The sequence below is a fragment of the Ipomoea nil genome, unplaced genomic scaffold, assembly GCF_001879475.1.
Source record: "Ipomoea nil cultivar Tokyo-kokei standard unplaced genomic scaffold, Asagao_1.1 scaffold0642, whole genome shotgun sequence".
Classification (NCBI taxonomy): Eukaryota; Viridiplantae; Streptophyta; class Magnoliopsida; order Solanales; family Convolvulaceae; genus Ipomoea; species Ipomoea nil.
The window spans coordinates 6,633,401-6,656,495 of NW_017617070.1; the positions used below are offsets into that span (position 1 = coordinate 6,633,401).

General features: G+C 38.2%; 1 protein-coding gene across 5 annotated transcripts; it reads left to right on the plus strand.

Annotated features, from left to right (window-relative positions):
* Window positions 1–16,353: 16,353 nt before the first annotated feature.
* Window positions 16,354–22,873, plus strand: LOC109174574. Of its 5 annotated transcripts, none has more exons than XM_019323794.1 (3): window positions 16,354–16,709; window positions 17,344–17,556; window positions 19,723–22,873. In XM_019323794.1, exon 3 carries the CDS (start codon window positions 19,783–19,785, stop codon window positions 22,744–22,746), a length of 2,964 nt encoding a protein of 987 aa, XP_019179339.1. In that variant the 5' UTR covers window positions 16,354–16,709; window positions 17,344–17,556; window positions 19,723–19,782; the 3' UTR covers window positions 22,747–22,873. The 5 variants fall into 5 exon arrangements, with proteins under 5 accessions (XP_019179339.1, XP_019179343.1, XP_019179340.1 ...); XM_019323798.1 differs by having other exon boundaries at window positions 17,464–17,556; XM_019323795.1 differs by having other exon boundaries at window positions 16,355–16,426.
* The last annotated feature ends 222 nt before the right edge of the window (window positions 22,874–23,095 follow it).

Consider the following 23,095-nt stretch of genomic DNA (forward strand, 5'->3'; position numbering starts at 1 on the left):
CCAATTCTCTTTGCTAATCTATTCCTAAAAATCCTAAAATTTAATAGTCGAGGGACTAGATTTTGACTAGTCACTTAAGTCAAAGGGTTGTACCTTGTGCTTCTTGAGTTGTGCCCTTATTCCCTTGTCTTTCCAACATTAGTAAGGGTAGGAATGTCTTTCTACCTAAGGTTTGTGATTCAAGCTAACCTAGCAATATTCTTTCATTTCATTCACCCTACAATCTAAACACAAAACCTCTAGCCTCTCTCTAAAATGGTTTAGCTTCTTCTCCATGCTAGAAGTTGAGCATCCAAGTCTTGCAAGATTGCCTCCCAAGATTCCTACTTTCTTAATCTTAAGCATAGGGGAGGGTATGATCCTTGGTCTTTTGGTGTTTTTAACCTCCTTTTAGGTGTCTTTTTCTAAAGATAGGATCTTTGTTGTGATTTGGTTTTTGTATGAAGTTGGTGTGGAAGAGGAGCTTTAGGAAAGGCTTTCTAAGGGTGAAAAAAGGAAGTTATTAGGCTACAAAGGTAACCCATGCTTTACAAAACCTATTTTCTTACTTATATGATGATTCTTGGCTTCTACTTGTGATTCTTGTGTTGATTTGTGAGATTTGATGCATTGTCTTGTGGTGATGCATGTTTAGAGCTTGTTCTTAGGGTTCTTGAATGCCATTGCTTGGCTATTTCTTGGGTTCAAGTCATATTGTTGTTGTGTGTGAGATTTTGGGTGTTTTGGACTTGAATTTGGACTTGCTGTTGAAAATCCCCGAAGGGATTATTGTGTACAGAGGTGGTACCCGCGGGCGGAACGGCGGGCAGAGGCCTACCCGCCGCCCCACCCGCGAGGAACGTCCTCATCTCAGAAGGCTTGTATACCATCTTGCTCAAGCTTAGCCAAGTCGTGATTGTTTTCCTCCGTTGGATTCACCGTCCTTTCATTCAAGGAGTCCACCTGGTAATCATAGATTTGGTCCTCACAACCGTGGTGCGTATCCTCATGAAATGGACCATGATTTGAATGCACATGGTTACGACCGTAAGACTCATTGTGGTTTTCCAATGGATTATCCCTGGCTAGTGTAGCCTCCATCATTCTTAATGGTTGTTGAGTTTCTTCTCGACAGGCAGCCATTTCGTCCTTTATTTCCTTCTTTATCGAAGTCATGGGGTCTGCTATGACCTCTTTGTCTTCCTGTATAAATTCATCAACTCTTCTGTCGAGGCAACCATACTCTTCTATGAACACAAACAATGGTTGAATAGCATAGCTCGATTCATTCCAGCAAGCATAATCACTTGAGGGGTCAATGATATTATCCTCATATTGAAAGGTGGGTCTAGGTGAGGCTTGAAAGGTGGGTCTAGGTGAGGCTGGCTCTCAGTTGGGTAAGCCGGTTGGAGTGTAAATGAATAGATAGTAGGCACCCTTTCGAATTGGTGATGCAGGGATGGAATATAGCCTTGATGCTCATGAAAGTATGAAGGCGGTAGGGTGTAATGGTAGTCTTGATAGTAGGGGTCATAGGAAAAATCATTTTGAAAGTACGGTTGTGGTGGTGGGGTGTAGTCATGTGAAAAGGGTAGGGTGTATGTTTGGTGGGAGTAATGGGAAGGATTCCCAAAATCACAATATTGAGAGTTCATCATTTCAAGTCTCCTAAAATCGCAATATTGAGAAAAGCATTTTGCAACCACAAGGAGTTGCTCACAAGTACACAAAAACAAGAAAAAAAAATCAAAAACAAACAAATGCAAAAGAAAACTCAACTCAAGATTCAAAGCGTCAAACTTCCTCACTATATTACAAACTCAACAAGCTACCGTTTACCACTCCCCGTCAATGATGCCATTTTAACAAACGATTTTTGTTACGGTTCTCTTTTTATCGCGCCGTCAAAAGTGTAAGTATGCAAGGGTCGTGAAGATGAATGAATGGATGTAAAACGGGAGTGAGAACAACCCCGAGTGTCGTACTCAATGAGTGATAACTTGGAAGTGTTGAGAGAGTGTTATGGTAAGGATGTTTGGGCTTGAGGTTCTTGGTCAACGGATTGCATTATCAAGTAGAGGGATACAAGGAAACAAAGTAAGGAAGGCATGAGTGAAAGTAAAACAATAGAAAGAAAGGCGGATTAGGATTGTGTGTGCTAATTGCAATGTGAGATTAGCTACCTAAAGGTTGGGTGGTGATTGCGTGTTGTGACACAAGTCAAGAGGAATGGCTTGCTAGTGTGTAGTCATTTCGATCTATACGCCTCCCGTAGGTAGATATGACACCCAAGTGCTCACATCCTCTACAAGGCATTTTAACAAACACCCTGCCTACATTCCTTCCTGGACCATGTCCTCTCGGATCTAGGGCGGGGAATGTAGGAAGATCAAGAGGCTCACCTAGGCTTAGCAATCTCTTGCCTAAGCCTAGGACTCCAAGATCATCCATGGAGTTGCGCGCCACTCCAAGGATGCTAAAAAAATCATCTTCCACAACAAGACATTCATGACAACATCATTCAATCACCACAATTTCACAAATCAAATCAAGCCAATCATAATAATTGCAATCTACACCGCAATCCTAGTCCCTAGAAGCTTAGCTACTCATGATCAAGATCAACAATCTAAACATTTGCAAAATAGGCAACAAAAGAATAAAGAAATGAAGAGGTTAAGCTAGAATGTCAACCAATGGAATAGAAGATGAAGATCTTGCAAGGAATTGCTTGAATCCGCCTCTTCTTCTTACAAATCAAGAGTATTGAGAGCTAATTTCTAGAGAGAATGTAGAGAGAATTCTAACCTAATCTAACCTTAAAATCTAGAGAGAGAAAAATTGCAAAATGAACAATGAAGAATGATAGATCTAGATTTGAAAATTCTGCCTTTAAATCTCGCCTACAGATTTCGGCACCCTATTTACGCCACGCTCACGCGCGTGACGCCGGCGTGAATGGATTAATGACCATATTCACGCCGGCTGTCACTCGCGTGACGCCAGCGTGACTAGGTATTATGACGCTTTCTTCGCCGGATTTGACTGCCTAGACGTCCGAATCGACCTTCGTGGTCTTCATGAAAGTTGTAGATCTTTTCGATGCTGATCCATGACCACTTGAATCACCTGGTTTGGACACTCATAGATCCATATATGATTATTCTACCGAAACATCGCTAGAATGTCCTAAAATTATCAATATTTTGCTGTTTTCACCAATATAACCAAAATTAATCCTTATGCCTAACTTTAGTCAAATTAAGCTATTCTAAGCACATAATAGGCCTAAAGGACTCTAATTAAGCAAAATATGACTCCCAAATAACCCCTAAAAGTGACACAATTTAACACTTATCAAATAACCCCCCCCCCCCCCCCCCCCCCCCCCCCCCCCCCAACACACACACACACACACACACACACACACACACACACACACAAAGGTTTTGCAATTTATATCATGGACCAGGGTCCACATAGCATTATGGATCATGAATTGAAACAATGAGGTACATAATTCATACTTGCAAAGTACATAATTTCATAACACAAAACATAAAAAAAAAAAAAAAAATCACAAAACAAGACACAAAGCATTGCATTATGGACCCAGCTGGATTAAAAAGACGAGGTACATGTTATATATGCACTTATTTTTCAAATCTGATTTAGGTACATAATTTGTGTTCATAGGCACAAAATTTCACAACACACGACACATAAATTCATAACATAAGATACAATTACTAATTTGTTTAAGGTATAAAATTTCATAATGCAATACATAAAAAGTCATAACACAAAACACAAACACATGTATCGGGATCCATAGTATAGTGTGAACCCTGGTCCATTATATAACAATTGCTAAGATTTGGGTTAGGCCTAGGTTTGGAGTTTTCTAATCCCACTATGTGGCTTTTATTTAAAGGCAAATTTTACTATGGACCATGATCCAAAATAGTGTTATTTCTTTTAATGAAAAGAAATTACACCCGTTACATCCAACTAGTCATATTTTTATAACGCATTCAGTTTAATTTTATTTACACTATAGTTTCAATACAGCACAATTAAAGTATCATTTTAATTCAACTATAATTTCATTTGACAATATACATTCAATATGTGAGACATGTTATTAAATTTCATTTTATATACATTATAGTTTAATTACAACACCACTAATTTAAAGTATAATTCTAATTCAAAACTACGGTTTCATTGGACAATATACACTCAAATATGTGAGATATGTTATTCCGTTTTATTTTATACACATTGTATTATCATTACAGTTCCACTAAAGTATCATTTTAATTCAACTACAGTTTTATTTGTCAATATACACTCAATATGTGAGGCTTGTTATTCAATTTCATTTTATACACATTGTAGTTTCATTATAGCATAACTAAAGTATCATTCTAATTGAACTACAGTTCATTTGCCAATATATACTCAATATGTGAGACCTGTAATTCAATTTCATTTTATACACATTGTAGTTTCGTTATAGCACAACTAAAGTATCATTTAATTCAACCACAATTTCATTTGACAATATATACTCAATATGATGTGAGACATGTTATTCAATTTCATTTTAAATATGTTATAGTTTCATTTTATTCTGAGCACACCATAAGTACGAAATTAGTTAAGCATAACAACTTTCGTTTCTTTTCATTAAAAGAAACAATCGTATTTTGGACTATACATGGTCTATTGTATAACGATCGTTATATAAATTTGGTGCTATAACCGGGTGGAGAATAACTACTTTCGTTTCTTTTCATTAAAAGAAACAATCGTATTTTGGACTATACATGGTCTATTGTATAACGATCGTTATATAAATTTGGTGCTATAACCGGGTGGAGAATAACTAACATACATTATTACAAAAATTATCTCCCTGTCCTATATCAATGTGAGAGAATTACATAGAGAGACCTAGTAGGGAGAAAGGATTGTTTTTCATCAACAATCATCATGATATCAACCTTTAAATTCAACTTCAAGAAATCATGTATGTATTTAATGCTTCCAATTATAGATGTGGTCAAATCATATCATACTTAGATCTTATCGTAAGTGTTATATTATATCTTAAAAAACACTGTAGTTTAATTTCATTTTATTAACAAAAATACTGTAATTTCATTTTATTAACAAAAAATATTGTAGTTTCATTTTATTCAGAAGTTGTTTTTATTAATTCTCATTTTTTTTCTCTTTTTATTCTCAACCCACTTTTTTAGGACTAGTAACCTAATTGAGATAATCAAAATATTTTAAAATTGAAGGATGTATTATGTCTCAATTAAAAGATTAAGTTAATACTTTGGATTTATTTTATATATATTGTACTTAGCGAGAGAAGGCATAATTAGAAATGGTATCTTAAGATTTTCTATGTACAAGGACCTATGGCTGAACCACCTCTTAATTAATACAAATAACATTATCCATAACATAGTTAGGACCGGAGCACCAATATGATTAACTTAATAAAAAGAAGATAGTTAGGACTTTTTGTGGGGTGTGCAAGAATTTAAATCTTAGTCAAAAGAAGCTCTTAGGTTCAATAGTAGTTTAATTTTTTTAATTTTTTTTTTATTAGGCTTCTCCACATAACCTTCTATATTATGTTTAAAAATTAAAAAAATAATAATAATAATTAAAAAAAAAAAACAAAATCAAATTCACAAGGTATAATGCACATAACAAAATAAGAAAATCAAGAACTATGACATACGCAATAACATGTTTTACATCTTTTAAAAGTAGAAATATATTTATCTTAGTCTTAAACTTATATTTTATTTTCATGTAGGGAAAAAAAAAAAAAAAAACTTTTCCAAAACCCTACCAAATTAACCTATTTTTCCAATTTCATTAGTACACATTTTGAGAATAAATTTCTTATTTGTTTATGAACCATTTTGAACTTATAAATATATGAAATTCATATTTTCATTTTTGAAAATAAAATTCACGTTGACCCAATAACTTGAATCATTAGTGGCTCATTTAAAATAGGGTCTCAAATGACCACTCACACCATAATTTATGCATAATTTTTAATATTGTATACCCGGCCCTTTTAAAAAACACATATTTGAGAAACCATATATCAACATGCCTAACAACTTTGCACAACTAAAATGACAATCAACACTTTCATACACCAATTCTTTATCTTTTTTGTTCAATTATTGGAAAATAATCACTGTCCCCAGTAAATAATGGGTTTGGGTTAATAATGGAAATTGTTGAAAATGATGCCAACGTAAAGCAGTCAAATATTATTGCAAGAAATCAATAATCAATAATTAATAATATAATGATGAGGACCGTTGTCCATTGATACCTAGCTAAGCTAGCTACACCAGGAATTCAACATAATTATGTCTTTAATACTAAAAGATTTTTAAAAGACAAAATTCTTTATGTATGCAGAACATGCATAGTCCTCATCATTCATCAACCCAACAGGTTGGCTTTTCAAAAAAATAAATAAATAAATAAAAATCAACCCTACAGGTTACGGCAGGCAAATTATACCACCAAGATCTACCTTGCATTGTAGACCCTGACTTAAAAATAATTTTCAGATTCTGTATCTATAATTGACATATTCTCTGTCTGCAGTTGATAGTTTCCATACATGCATATAGCTATCATATTATGTGTCAGCAATTATCAAGTCAGATTTTGTATATATAATTAACGTATCCTGTATCTGCAGTTGATAGTTTCTGTACCTATAGCTATCATATTATGTGTCAGCAATTATCAAGTTATTTGTTTACATGTTAATTGTAGATGCATAATGTGTTGACTGGAGATACATAATTTTTATATCAGGGTTCACAATGCAATATGAACCAAGGTCTATGGTATAACAATTAATTACAACCCAACAATTAAATATGGTCTAGTTTTTTGCATGAAAATATTAATTAGGAATAAGGTTCAAATTGGCCACTGAACGTAACCTGAAAATGCAATTAGGCCACTGAACGGAAAAAAAAAAGTGTAATTAGGCCACTGAATACTCTAAATGTATGCAATTTTACCTAATAGCAAGTTACCATCAATTTTAGCAGGTTACCTGCTTACGTAACAGCTGAGTTGACATTTTTAATAATTTTAAAATAATTTTTAATAAATTATAATAATAATTTAAAAAAAAAAAAAAAAAAAAAAAAAACGACGGGGTCGCGTTTATATTAGACTTGCAAAAATGCGAAAGTGCATTGCACTTTAGGGTTCACACATGTATACAATGCACTTTCGCATTTTATGCAGTAGTTCGCAGGTTCTCACCTAGACATGGTTATCATATAAACGCAAACCCCTCTCTCTCTCTCTCTCTCTCTCTTTATATTTCTTTTGAGTACTATTGGCTTTGTTACAATGTAGTATATGTCTATATATACTTTCTCAACCTATTGAAACACAAAGAGTCAATGTCTCAAACTGGGGTTCAAACCTGTGACATCTCATTTGGGAGAGTCACAGTTATGCCGTTTGACCTAGCTATTACTATTATTACATTATTTTGTTGGGTAGATGAGGATATGATATATCTGAATGAATAATAATGAGTCTGTACAGGAGTATATATAGTAGTGAATAGTAAACCTATTACAAGACGAATACTAATAATAATAGGTAACGAACACTAATGATGATAGAGTCCTAATACTCCCCCTCAAGCACAAGGTGGACTAGCAACAACATTGAGCTTGCCACATAGAGTAGAGAAACGCGGACCAGGGAGAGCTTTAGTGAACACATCACCGAGCTGATCCTTTGTGGAAATGAAGCTAACCTGCAACTCATTCTTCGCCACTTTGTCACGAACAAAGTGGTAGTCAATTTCCACATGCTTCGTACGAGCATGGAACACCGGGTTGGAACAGAGATAAGTCGCACCCAAATTATCACACCAGAGAGTGGGAGGAGCAGCCAATGACACTCCAAGCTCGTGCAACAGAGAAACCAACCAGGTGATCTCCGCAGACACATCAGCCAGAGCCTTGTATTCAGCCTCTGTAGACGAACGAGCAACCGTGCGTTGCTTCCGACAAGACCAGGAAATCAGATTGCCACCAAGAAAAACCGCAAAACCACTAGTAGACTTCCTGTCAGCTGGATCACCAGCCCAGTCCGAATCCAAAAAGGCATGAACCGCAACAGAGGAGGAAGGACGAATAAAAAGACCAAAGTGCAGAGTTCCTTTTACATACCGCAGAACACGCTTGAGCATAGCCCAATGCTCAGTGGTTGGAGAGTGCATATGCTGACAGACCCGATTCACGGCAAAAGAGAGATCCGGACGAGTAACAGTAAGATACTGTAGAGCCCCAGCAAGACTGCGATACTGCGTGGGATCCGCATAGGGAACCACAGAATCAGAAGAAGGTCGGGACACAGGAACCGGAGTAGCCAACGGTTTACAATCCACCATACCTGCACGGCTCAAAATATCTCGCATGTATCGCTGCTGAGAAAGAAACAAACCACCATCCTTGGAGACCGTCTCAATGCCAAGAAAAAAAGACGGAGCACCCATGTCACGAATCTTAAACTCCGAGGCTAAGTCAGTAAGAAGCCGAGTAACACACGAAGCATCAGACCCCATAACAAGGATATCATCAACATAGACAAGCAAATATAAACAAATAGAGGCACGCGTATAGATGAATAAAGAAACATCAGTCTTGGAGGGTGAAAAACCAACCGACACCAAGAAAGCATGCAACCTATTGAACCACGCTCGAGGAGCCTGCTTAAGACCATAGAGTGACCTCTGTAACAAACACACATCATCCGGCCGTGACTGGTCTTCATAACCGGGCGGCTGTCTCATGTAAACTGTCTCTGCAAGATTACCATTGAGGAAGGCGTTGTGAACATCCAACTGCCGAATGACCCAACCGCGAGAAACGGCTAAAGAGAGAAGAAGCCGTACGGTGTTGGGTTTGACAACAGGACTGAAAGTCTCAAAAAAATCTTGCCCAGCGACTTGATTGAAACCCTTTGCGACCAATCGAGCCTTGTGCCGCTCAATCGTGCCATCGGCCTTGCGCTTCGTTCTGAACACCCATTTGCACCCCACAACGTTCATGCCAGGTGTACGACTAACCAGACGCCAAGTGTGATTCTGGAGCAAGGCATTAAACTCAAGATCCATGGCCTCACGCCACTCCGGATACCGAACTGCCTGAGAATAACAAGTCGGTTCAGGAACAATCATAAGAGCCACATGCTGCGTCGGTCCTTGAGAACGGGTTGCCATGACATGAGACCGAGGCTGAACAGGCTTCGCCGTACGGCGGCCTCGCTTGGGCGCAGTAGGAGCACCCGAGACCGCCCCTTCCGGAGCCGTAGCAGTCACGGTGCGAGAATCTGAACCAGCTGCGGCAGCCCCGGAATCCGCGTCCAACTCTGGATGAGGATCAGGTCCAGTGGGACAAACATCGGAGCCAACACCAACCCGAACGGCACCAACACCCCACGGCTCAACCGGGCGAGAGCTAGAGACCTAAGAAGGCATAGAAGAAGCAAACGGATATACGGTCTCATCAAACCGTACATGACGACAAATGAATACCTTGTTAGTAGCAGGATCTAAACAACGATAGCCACGAAACGAAGACGGATAACCAAGAAACACACACGGGGATGACCGATACTGCAACTTGTTACGATTGTACGGGCGCAACAGAGGATAACAGAGACAGCCAAACACACGTAAGAAGGAATAAGAAGGATTAGAATGATGCAAACGATAATGAGGACTGACATTGTCTAGAACTCGAGTAGGCATTTTATTGATGAGATAGACCGCAGTCTCAAAGGCATAATCCCAATATCGCTGTGGAACCGAAGCCTGAGCCAAGAGAGCCAGACCCGTTTCCACAACGTGACGATGCCGACGCTCAACTCTACCATTATGCTCATGGGTATAGGCACAAGATTGCCTATGATTGATACCCAAAGAGACAAAAGTACGGTGCAACCGTTTATACTCTCCCCTTAAATCAGATTGTATAGAGACAATCTTACGACCATATGAACGCTCAACTAGTGACCGAAACTGCTCGAAGATAGCATACACATCAGTTTTTAATCGCATAGGATAAAACCATACATAGCGTGTGTAGTCATCAACAAACAAAACAAAATAACGAAAACCACTGACAGAAAGAAAAGGCGATGGGCCCCAAATATCAGTATAAATAAGCTCTAAAACATGCGACGTAGTAGTATTGACACGAGGCAAGGGAAACCGAGATGATTTCCCAAGCATACAAGCACGACATGACACCGAACTATTACTAAAACTAGAATCAATGGAACACGAATTCAAAATCTGTCGCAAGACACAGGATGAGGGTGACCCAACCGACCATGCCAAACGTCAGAGGAGACACGCGAAGCCACTAACGCAGCGGGACTCGAACGAGAAACAGGCCAAGAATAGAGACCCCCCGAAGCCTGCCCTCTATACAGAACTTCCCTGGTTGAACGATCTTTCACAAAGAAACAATCAGGGTGAAATTCAAAGAATACATTATTATCACGGGCAAACCGTTGCACGGATAATAAAGACGCAGAAAGCCCAGGAACAAAAAGAACATCAGACAACCGAAACAGTGTTTTAGAATAGGCTACCGAAGACGAACCAGTACCAACAATAGGTAAACACTTACCGTCACCAACACGAAGATGATCTGGACCGTTATAAGAGATCGTCGAGGACATCAAAGACGGATCTGGGGTGGCATGGTTCGACGCACCAGTGTCGGGAAACCATTGCTGAGTGCTAACCGAAGCCGCATCATCCACAGGATACGCAACATGCGCTCTCGGCCCCGGAGCTCCATCGTACCGGCGAAAGCACGAAGCAGCCGAATGGCCCTCGCCGGAGCAAATTTGACACTGGACAGCCCCGGCACCGCCACGACCACGGCCACGCCCTTTGCCGCGACCACGGCCGCGGTTGCCGCCTCCACGCTGCTGCCCGCCCGAACGGCCTCCACCTCGCTGAGCCGCCATGGCGACCGGAGCAGCAGCAACATCACCAGCTTCATCGGCACATATAAAAGCCTGCGAAACAAGAAAATCGGATAGCTCGGGCAGAGACACCGGAGCACCCCTTGTGAGCGACGCCACCAAAGGACGATATTCGGACCGCAAGCCTCGGAATATATACATATTCTGATCCTCTAGCGTCACCGGATGGCCGGCAAGCGCTAAATCCTCGATAAGCACCTGCGCACGGCCAAGATAGTCCGGGATCGAAGCATCCCCCTGCCGTAATCCTTGCAACTCGCCCACCAACCGGAGGGCACGAGCCCGTGTAGTCGAACCAAGAACCTGTTCGATTGCCAACCACAAATGCTGAGAAGTGGACTTACCGATTGCGAGGTGCATCATCTCGTCGGACAAGGATGAGATTAATAAGGAGAGCACGGCCTTATCTTGACGGAGCCATGCACTCCGAGCAGCGGAAGACGAAGCCGACGAAGGCACGGCAGGAACAGCTCCCTCGGCAGGCGGCACGGCAAGCGCGGTGATCGGCGGACATACCGAAGTACCATCGACAAAACCCAACAACCCTTGGCCATCCAAGAACAGAAGAAGCTGAGTACGCCAAAACAAAAAATTGCGGGATGTCAACTTGATGGAGACGAAGTGATGCGCCGAAGAGAAAGACACCCCCGACTGCAGCGGTGCAACAAGCGCGGCCTCGGAAACGGTCCGTTCAGAACTACCAACAGAGCCGTCATCAGATCCGAGGTGCGCCATTAGAGAGAGGAGAGAGAAACCTGCTGATACCAGATGAGGATACGATATATCTGAATGAATAATAATGAGTTTGTACAGGAGTATATATAGTAGTGAATAGTAAACCTATTACAAGACGAATACTAATAATAATAGGTAACGAACACTAATTACTAATAATAATAGGTAACGAACACTAATGATGATAGAGTCCTAATAGGGTAAAGATTCAATTTTTTTGGGATAAGATTGAAGCTTGGAGGATTAGTTTTCAAAAGCTTATTTTAAAAAGGTTCAAAATTTGAAATTTGATTCGTTATGGACTTTAACTTGGTGAAACTCGTTATTCTCATTGTTAACCTGAAAAAAACAATTATTGATACATACGGTGAAGGCATGTTGTGGATGCTCTTCTTGAATGAGTTAAAGAGAAAATATATGCATAATCAATGTTAGTTATTCTTCTAGCACCATGGTTAATTAATGAGAAGTGTAGTGGATAAGTTGACAAGTGGAGGTACTTACAATAAATAAATAAATAAAAAAAAAAAAAAAAAAAAAAAAACTGATTCCTTAAAAATAAAAATCTTATGAGAAGAAATAATGAATATTTTGAATTGAAATTTAACAGTTTCATTTATGCAAGTGGTGATATCACTTTAAAAATTTTTTACCTAGCATTGATTATAATTGACAGGAGATGTATTAACAACTGACACTAAGCGCCTTCCAACGCCAATTCCTAAAAATTGTTAGCTTTAGTTTGATATGAAAAACTGATGTTAGAATCATTTTTAGCATTGGTTATAAAAACTAACGCTGTGTATAATTTAATCTACTTACATGTTGGTGTATAGAGGTCGAGTTTATATAAATTTGTTTGATATGTTCTCAAAAGAGTTAATTCCAGCAATGGTCCTCCGACTATGTTGATTTTCCACAATTGGTCCTTGACTTTTAATTTGGACAATTTAGACACTTGACTTTCGAATTATTTCCAATGTTAGTCCTTCCGTTAGATGAAGGTTAAATAGATGTTAGTTTGAGGGGTAAAATAGTAATTTCACTTAGTTTATAATTATCCCTATCCTGTATATGCGACATTCTTTCCGGCGAGAACCATCATAGACAATCTGTCGCCGAAATGGAACGAGCAGTATACCTGGGAAGTCTACGATCCCTGCACAGTGATCACCGTCGGCGTGTTCGACAACGGCCATTTACAAGGCGGGAGAGATTCAAGCATCGGCAGTTTTCTTCACCGCCGGTAATGCCAGATTCCGATGAAGAAGAGGTAGAGGAAAAACGTCGGGAGAATGAGTTCCGGGTAGAGAACGAGTATGAAAAGCAAGATATGAATCAGGACCGTCGTGACCGGATTCTTCCACTTGCAAATCTCATCGAACCATTTCCAGACCGCCATTATCGGACTCACAACATACATCAATCTGAAGAAATTTGCTTTAGCCCTCCTCAAGCTCCAGATATGGGATCTAACGTCAAGCATATACTCAACCACCTCCGCTTTCAATAGCGGCTCCGCCCTCCTAGGACGCCTCGACACAATTTGGATTGCCCGGAATCTCAGGTAATCCTATTGCAAAATCGACATTGGATGCACGTAATGCATCTTCGGAAACAATGGCTGCGTGTATTTCGACAGCATGTTAGTATAAGACGTGCACGAAAACCTGACGGCTAATTGGACCTCGCACATTTTCTGAACCCCAGAAGGTTTCAGCACAATCAATGGATACGAAGGGGTGTAAACCTTTTCGGTTTTCAAAGTGGAGAGGCGGATTCTTACTTTTCCGATGCTTGAATCTCTCCCGCCTTGTAAATGGCCGTTGTCGAACACGCCGACGGTGATCACCGTGCAAGGATCGTAGATTTCCCAGGTATACTGCTCGTTCCATTTTGGCGACATGTTGTCCATTTGGGCCGGACTTGTTCTTCTTCTTCCTCTTCTTCGCATTGTCGTTCTTCATCGGATTTGATTTCTTTCCCATGGTTGAAATTCGCGGAAAACTGAAGGAAAATGAGCTGTCCTGGAGCAAGTCCTCGCCCACGTCGCTGACGAGTGCGTCTCCTGCCCTGCCGTCGCGCCGGTGGATGAAGACGCCGAGTCTTTCTCCTGAAGCAGCGATCACGACCGTGGAGAACCGAGGTTTGCACGGCGATGCCAGAGTGGTGCACCCCCGCCACGGATGCGCATGATAACAATAACAATGGTTGCGGCGGCGACGGCTGGATGTGCCGCAGGTGCAGCGAGAGAGAATCGAGCGTGCTGCTGCTGCCGTGTCAGCATCTCTGCCACGATGTTGCCCAGTATGTAACTCTAACATGAATGTTGTCCACTGTTCACGATGAAGAAGAAAGCAAGGAAATGACTTTAATATCCCTCTAATTAACGCCAACCAAACTGCTACTTAACGGAAGGACCATTGCTAGAACGAAATTGATAGTCAAGGGTCTATTTTGTCCAAATTAAAAGACAAGGACCAATTTTGGAAAATCACAATAGTCGGAAGACCATTGCTGGAATTAACTCTTCTCAAAATAAGCCAGTAGTTTAAAGTAAGAGTTTATTTTGAAAAGCTACCTTATGTAGTGTTTAAAAAATAAGCTAGTATCTTTCTAATTTTTTTTCATCTTTATCTTTATTATTTTAAATAAATGATATCATTTATCCTTCCCCATTAAAATCCTTTTGATATTTTCTCTTATATTATTTTTTTATTCATCCTCTCTAGCAACTCTTTACCGCCCAACAACTCCTTAAAGTTCTAACTCCAATCGCATAGTTCATAGATAAATGACATCCTTTACCCTTCATAAATAAAAACTTTTTTTCTTTTGCTTTAATTTAATATATATTATAAAAACAAAAACTTTTTTTTTTATAAATTAAATATATCTCATATATTTAATTAATATAAAAATAATATAATAATTACATCATTTAAATTTTATGAAATATCATTTTTAGTTTTTTTTTTTAAAAACATTTATCAGCTTATTAAAAAATTAATTTTACGTCAAGGATTTTGTGCTCCAATGGCACCGAGTTACTCCCTTAAGTGGGAGATTGTGAGATTGAGCCTTAGTGGAAGCGATATTGGTTCTTTGTGGTCTATGCAATATCTTAATTTGAGGCTTTTTTTTTTCTAAGTAATTTTTATATATAAATAATATTTGTTCAAAAAGTTGTATCAAAATATAAATATTGAGTTAATATCCAAAATCGTCCTCGACTATAGTGGTTTTTCTCAATTTTGTCCTAAACTACTTTGGTGACCTAATATCGTCCCAGACTTTTGTGTTTCGCTCAATTTAGTCCCAGATTTTTGTGTTTTTGCTCAATTTAGTCCCTCATTTGTTATTCTGTCCATTTGGTGTTAAATAAATAGACAATTCAGTAATTTTAATATTGGCATCTCTTTACTCATAGACATGTGAACTGCGAAATCTCTCTTTTTTTTTTTTTTTTTTACGAATTACTCCAGAATTACTCCTAAAACTGCGAATATAAAATTTGATTTGCAGGTCCGGGAGTAAATCTGGGTGTAATTCGTACAAGAAAGAGGAATTTCACACTTCACAAGTTGAAAGTAAAGAGAGATCAATATTGACATTACTGAATTGTCCCTTAATTTAACACCAATTTGACGGAATAACAAATGGAGGACTAAATTGAGCGAAACACAAAAGTCTGGGACGATATTAGGTCACCAAAGTCGTTTAGGACAAAATTGAGAAAAACCACTATAGTCGAGGACGATTTTGGGTATTAACTCTATAAATATTGTATAAAGAATACATCTAATTTTTCATTTAAAAAGTGACATGCCGCCGTGCACATTTAGACGCAAAATCATCTACCAAACTTTTGATATCAACTAATTCCAAAAGCTTAATTCCAATGGAGATTAAAGCTATTTCATTGACTCTTTATCGCAACATACTTGATCGTAAGTAAGATTTCAACTTTGAAAAACTCATTTCTGCAGGATTATTTGGGATAGTCAATAATATATATATATATATATATATATATATATATATATATATATATCCTTAATCCCATGAGAACAAGGCTTTAGGTGATGATGTGTGGTCTAATCCACACCATCCAATTAGAAATTTGTACGGTCTAGATTTGATTCCTAAAATCGTAAGATTTGGGCTTTAAAAAATTGTCACAAAAACTGCTAAAAAATAATATACCATCTAAAAAATAACCACCATCAAATCTTACAAAATCAATCACCACAAATAAACCAAGATATTCACACCTAAACACTTTTAATGAATACTCAAATCAAAATATTTCACATAGGCGTAAAATCTATTCGATAAGTTACTAAAATGACCATAAAACACAAAATGATTGGTATATTTTGAAAATTTATAGTTTATTTTGATAAATTCATCTAAATTATGAAATTAGCTCAAAATAATTTGTTTGTTGTTTTCACACAAGAAGAAATGGAGAGCAATGCTTTTAAGTTTTAACGATTGGTAATGCAATAATTAATAATTAAAAATAATCTCATTAACCCTACGCCTCACTGCCTCAGTCTCCGTTCTCCGGTCCTCCACAGTCTCTCAGATCTGGTCGTCAAGGTCGTCAGTGGTCTCTCTTCTCTCTCTCTCTCTCTCTCTCTCTGTATTCTTCATACTATTGATTTCATTCAAAATCTCATTCCTCTCTCTATATTCGCGTACGTGTATCTATTTCTCTCAGTCTTAGTTCTTACTGATTTCGCTCATCACAAATCAACAATACCCATCAAGAGATCATCAGCCGATTACAAATCGACATTTAAGTTCACTGGTTGGCTACTGTATCTCTTAGCACCATAGATTACTTGTCTACGATTATATTCCGAACGACACTCTCCACTGCCGTCTCCAAGGTAAGATATACTCTGCTGTTTATTTTGTTATAGAGGAAAATTTTTTAGGAGAAGAGGAGGACATGAGTTTCGGAATTCTGGATTTTTGAGCTATAAGGAAGGCCTGAATGTCTTGATGGGTATTCTTGATTTGTGGTGAGTGGAGGGCTGGCATATGAGAATTGATGCATTTTGTAATTCCGCTGCATTTTCTTTGAGAAATTAGCTCCATTCCTGCCAAGATATCAGATTTATTTAGTTGAGCTTTAGTTCAAAATTTAATAACATAAATATAGATTGCAGACATTATTATATTCATTTGGTGGAAAGCTGAGAAGTTACTAAAAAAAAAAGTACGGAAGAAGAGTTTTCAGTAGCCTGATCTCAAATTTGCAAATGGCAATTCACATTATCTTGATGTTAGGATGCAGTACTAAATCCAAGTTTTGTTTACTGATATTTATAAGTGGTCTCTCATACATTTATCTTTTCTTAAATTTTTCTTTCTTTGAGAAGACTGGGTCTTGATCTCATTGAACTGAAGAATTTCTTCTTCAGGTTTCAATAGGACTAAAACTAGGTTATGAATTATAATGTGTTTTTCCAGATGATAATGCTGCACTTTTAACTATATGAATTTTTTTCTTGGTAATAGGAAATGTAAGAGTACTGTTTTACTTCCTGCATTTTTTGAGAGGTTGAGAAGGGTCCAAGCTAGAAACTTAGAAAAAGGAGTTGGATTGTCAACCCATTATCTATTTTTTTGGACTTGAAGGGGGGAAATTTTGAAGGAGAAAGAAGCTGCCAAGCTTGGATTGTCACTGCCGTGAACCGGTGCAGCAACAGCTTGGTTGGTGATCTTGTTGAGGTAAGTCTGGAACTGCTTTAGGTCTGAAAAGTTTTTGTGTGATAATATTATTAGTATGGAGCTTATATATATGACTTTTGATGTTCATAGGACTTGTGGATTATTTATTACGGAGTATTATTTTTGGAAATTTCTGTTGCCAATAAGAGAATATGCTGTCAAGATCTTTTTGCATATTTTTCTTGCTCTTTTCCTATTGAATGCAGTGATTGAAATACTCAATAATATTAGTTTGATGCTATGCCTAGTTAGGATATAGCTTAGAACCCCTAAATGTTGATATATAGTCTATCGGCGAGAGGTGAATTGGCGATGTGCTACTGCGACTTGCGAGTCTACGACAGGCTGTGGGCAACGGAAGGGAGTCTGCAACAGGCTGTGGTCTGAATTGCTTTCTTCAAGTTTTCCTTCCCTTGTTCGTTGTGAATCAGCGAATGGCTTCCTAACTTAGGGTTTTGGTAATTTGGTTTGTTTCACTCAAAACTATGTTGTTTTGGGTGAAACAAACCGATTTAAAAAAAATATATAACTTGGTCGGTTTGGCTGAGGCCGACTACTCAGCCGGCTGTATAATAGGTGCCTACCAACGAAATCCCATCGGCCTAGGGGTGCCTAGCGCCTAGGCCGATCTTGACAACATTGGATATAGAATTATAATGCTATATAAAGATGTTGTGTAAGTCTAAACTAGGCTGCTAATATATGATAATAAACTGTTAATATGCTTGTATTCTTGAGCTATAATGCAAAGATAGTTTGATGGAAAGTTATACTCTATTTAGGATAGCAAATCTATATTTGAAATCTACTTCCTTCATCTTCATGAAATGTACTAGTATATATGTTATATATTTGAAAGACTGACAGGATATGGTACTAAATTTGGGATTCTAGTTAGCAGAATAAAAATGATGTGTCAACTCATTAATACATCGAGTCATGTTGGATTTTTTAAAACTAGACTAGATTACAAAAATGGTAAAAATTGTGATGATGTTTCAATTTTGGTATGAAATTATTAAAATTTAGAAGTTTCGCTATAATTATTATAAAGGCAAGGAAATTATTTAGTAATAAGCCAAAAATAATATGGAAACTATGGAATTGACACAAAGTACACACACATACTCATTATATAAGTTTTTTCTTTGTCTATATAAAGTGAGGGGTTGAAGTATGAGAATGAATAGAAGTATAGAACTATAGAAGGGATTAAAACGGGGGACTAATTAAAAGAGTCAAAACAAGATTCATAGTCATCTAAACTTTATGAACCCTTCTAGATTTTCTGGAAAGGTAGAACTGGTCATTCCCCACATTCATTATTTTGATTTCAATCCAATCCATTTAAACCTTTCTCCACTTTTTTTTGTTCTTGCTTTTTCAAAAATTGCCTCTTGCCAGGATGTGTAAAATTTGGATGCTTCACTTTCACCATTGCATTGAGATTGTATGTATTTTGATGTATGAATATTTTGTATGTTGGAGGTTGATGACATGTTTTATTTTGCTATTATTTAAATTACTTTCTTAGGCAAAGATTCAAACTTTTGTGACAAGGGGCGAATTTTGGAAGACTTGTTCTTATATGAGTTTTTTTTTTATTTTTTTTATTTTTTTTTATTTTTTTAACACCATGTTTAATGTTAACCTACTTTGTTTCTTCAAACCCTTCTTTAGATCTAGATTGCTTAACTTTCTAAGAAATTCTGATTTTTAAATAGATTTTCTTTCTTTTTACTATTATAATTATTACTATTGGTTCTAGTACAGTATTAAGTAAATATCTACACCTGTTAGTTGCTGTATGTGGGGCATGGTTTAGTTGACTGAATTTTGTTTTAGAGTAGATAACCTTATTGAGTTAGTTGTGATTGCAATCTACCTAATCTTGTTGCTTTTAACTGCTAGTGGTTTTAATCATTTCATAGATTCTCTTTTCCTTAAATCATGACTTGCTAAATGATACATATAATTTTTTGCTTTAACTAGTTCACTTTTGATTTGGTAGATAGTGTTCCTCTTGGTTATAGCATCTCATGTTTCACCCGTCAGTAAAAAAATTAAATCCATTATTTAATGGCTTTTGAAATTTTGATAATGTCTCACATTATTCATTTTTTAGTAATTGAAATTTAGCATCTTTAACATTCTTCCCCTTTACAGGTTATTCATTTCCATAAGAGTACATATAATTCATCATACATGGGGTGAGTAGCTGCAGATATGGATCTCTGGGAAGAAAGCTCCAGATTTGGCTCATTACCGACCTTAACGTCGCGAAACCCCTCATCTTCATCATCAGCATTCTTTTCGGCAAATCAGTCACCTTTCTTCTCCCCTAGATCACCAAAAAGCCAGTCTTCAGTACAGTTTGGCACTCATGCTACTGATATCCCAGATGCTAATTTGGGGATCATAGAGCAAGAATATTTGGAAAATTCTCGACTTTCTGATCCTTATTCAGTTACTGCAGCTTGTACCTCTAATATTTCCCAAAAGTTGGATTTTGTTTTGTCTTCAACATCCATCTCCAACAGCACAGTCTCAACTTACAACATTGACTATGAGAATGAATATACGAGGCATAGAGGAAAACAGAAGATAGGCAGAGCACATGAAACTTCAGTCACATCAACATCTTCTCTGTCAAATAGAGTGAGAAGTTGTGATGTGTATATTGGTTTCCATGGCCGGAAACCTTTATTGTTAAGATTTACAAATTGGCTTCGTGCTGAATTAGAAATTCAAGGGTTGAGTTGCTTTGTAACAGACAGAGCCAGGTGTAGGAGTTCTAGGAAGCATAGCATGATTGAGAGAGTAATGGATGCTTCTACATTTGGAGTTGTCATCTTAACTCGGAAATCATTCAGAAACCCATATACCATTGAAGAACTTCAGTTTTTTTCAAGCAAGAAAATTTTGGTTCCAATTTACTTTGATTTGCGTCCAGATGAATGTCTTGTTAGAGATATAATTGAAAGAAGAGGGGAACTTTGGGAAAAGCATGGTGGAGAGCTTTGGCTTCTCTATGGCGGATTGGAAAAGGAATGGAGAGATGCTGTGAATGCGCTTTCACGTGTTGATGAGTGGAAACTTGAGGCTCATGATGGCAGGTGGAGAGAATGCATTCTAAGGGCCGTTACACTTTTGGCACTAAGGTTAGGGAGGAGAAGTGTTGTGGATCGGCTGACAAAGTGGAGGGAGAAAGCAGAAAAGGAGGAGTTCCCTTTCTCTCGAAATGAAAATTTTGTTGGCAGAAAGAAGGAATTATCTGAATTGGAATTTAGGCTTTTTGGTGATGCTAGTGGTGATATAGAGACACGTTTTTTTGAACTAAAGGCCAGACCAAGACATAGGAATCTGACAGTTGGTAGGAGTAAGAGTAAGTCAGTTGATGAAAAACAAAGAGGTCGAGCTGGTGATCATAGCAGGAAAATGGGAAAGGAACCTATGGTATGGAAAGAATCTGAGAAAGAGATCGAAATGCATAATATGGAGTTTTCTCAAGCACAACAGCATACACCAAAACCAAAGAGTAATCGAAAGCATGGAAGACGAAAGAGATCCATGAAAGTTGTCTATGGTAAGGGAATTGCTTGTGTGTCGGGGGAGACTGGAATTGGCAAAACAGAGCTGCTTCTTGAGTTCGCTAACCAATTCCATCAGCGTTACAAAATGGTTCTTTGGATTGGAGGTGAAAGCAAATATATTAGGCAAAACTTTTTGAATTTGTGGCCATTTTTAGAAGTCGATGTAGGAGTAGAGAGCTCTCCAGAGAAAAGTCGGATAAAGAGCTTTGAGGAGCAAGAAGAGGCCGCTATTGCTAGAGTTCGCAAGGAACTCATGCGCAATATACCATTTTTGGTGATAATTGATAATTTGGAGAGTGAGAAGGATTGGTGGGATCGTAAGCTTGTGATGGATCTTCTTCCCCGTTTTGGTGGAGAAACACATGTTATTATATCAACACGTCTTCCTCATGTGATGAATCTTGAGCCTATTAAACTTGATTACCTATCTGAGATTGAGGCAATGTCTTTAATGCAGGGTGGTGTTAAGGATTATCCAATCACAGAAATTGATGCTCTCCGGACTATTGAAGAAAAACTGAAGAGATTAACCCTAGGTCTTGCTATGGTTGGAGCAATTCTCTCCGAACTTCCTATAAATCCTAGCAGACTGTTGGATACCATTAATCGCATGCCCTCGGGGGACATTATTTCTTGTGACAGGGAAAACCATCCATTAAGGCGAAACATCTTTCTTTTGAAACTTGTCGAGGTTTGTTTCTCTATATTTGACCATGCTGATGGACCAAGAAGTTTGGCTACAAGAATGGTTTTGGCGAGTGGTTGGTTTGCTCCATCACCGGTCCCGTTATCCCTTTTAGCTATGGCTGCTCATAAAATACCCAAGAAGCACCCTCGTCGAAGGATGTGGAGAAAAATTCTCCGTTCCTTAACCTGTGGTCTCACATCAACATATGCTAGGAAATCCGAAGTAGAAGCATCTTCTCTATTGTTGAGATTTAACGTTGCTAGACCTTGTACCAAGGAAGGATACATCCATTTCCATCAATTGGTAAGGCACTATGCTCAAAAGAGAGAAGTCGACGGAGTTGCTCAAGCCACGGTACAAATTGTGATTAGCCGTGGATCTATACCCCACGACTTTGAACACATATGGGCAGCATGCTTTCGACTCTTTGGATACGGAAGCGAGGCTATGGTCGACGATCTCGAGGTGTCGGAGCTGTTGTTTCTCGTTAAAGAAGTGGTTATGCCTCTCGCCATCAGGACATTCATCACATTCTCGAGGTGCAGTGCGGCCCTAGAACTGCTTCGAAGATGCACGGACGCATTGGAAGCGGCCGATCAAGCGTTTGTGACCCCGGTTGAGAAGTGGTTGGATAAGTCGCTTTGTTGGAGGCCGATCCAAACGAACGCGCAGTTGAATCCGTGCCTGTGGCAAGAGCTTGCTTTGTCGAGAGCGACTGTGCTGGAAATAAGGGCGAAACTAATGATGAGAGGGGGAGAGTTTGACATAGGTGATGATCTAATTAGAAAGGCAATCTTCATCAGGACTTCAATCTCTGGTGAGGACCATCCGGACACTATTTCTGCACGTGAAACACTTAGTAAACTTACAAGACTCCTTGCTAATGTTCAAAATCACACTTCTCTATAGAATTTAATTTAATTTGATGTTTAAATTTTATTTGTAGCACATTCTTAGAATAACCAACTTTTATATAGTTCCAAAGCTTATAGAAATTTATTTTACTGAGGAGAAGAGGATCCCTAGCCTTCCTATTTCATATCATAATCTCACTAATTGCTCATCATTTTCCTATGGCCAGTGGCAGTTATATGAAAAAGTAACTGAAAACAGGTAACTAACTTATGTTCTTATCTCTTGCTTTGTGGTGTTTGATGTGTGCTTGTGATATTATGGGGCCTTAAATAAACTCTTAATTTCGGTATATTTCACTCCAATTAGTGTTGTGATTGAATTCACTGTTTCCAATTTTGGCATG

What these genes read in the sequence shown, in the direction of transcription:
- LOC109174574 (XM_019323794.1), top strand. Translation starts at nt 19,783, where the DNA reads ATGGATCTCTGGGAAGAAAGCTCCAGATTTGGCTCATTACCGACCTTA.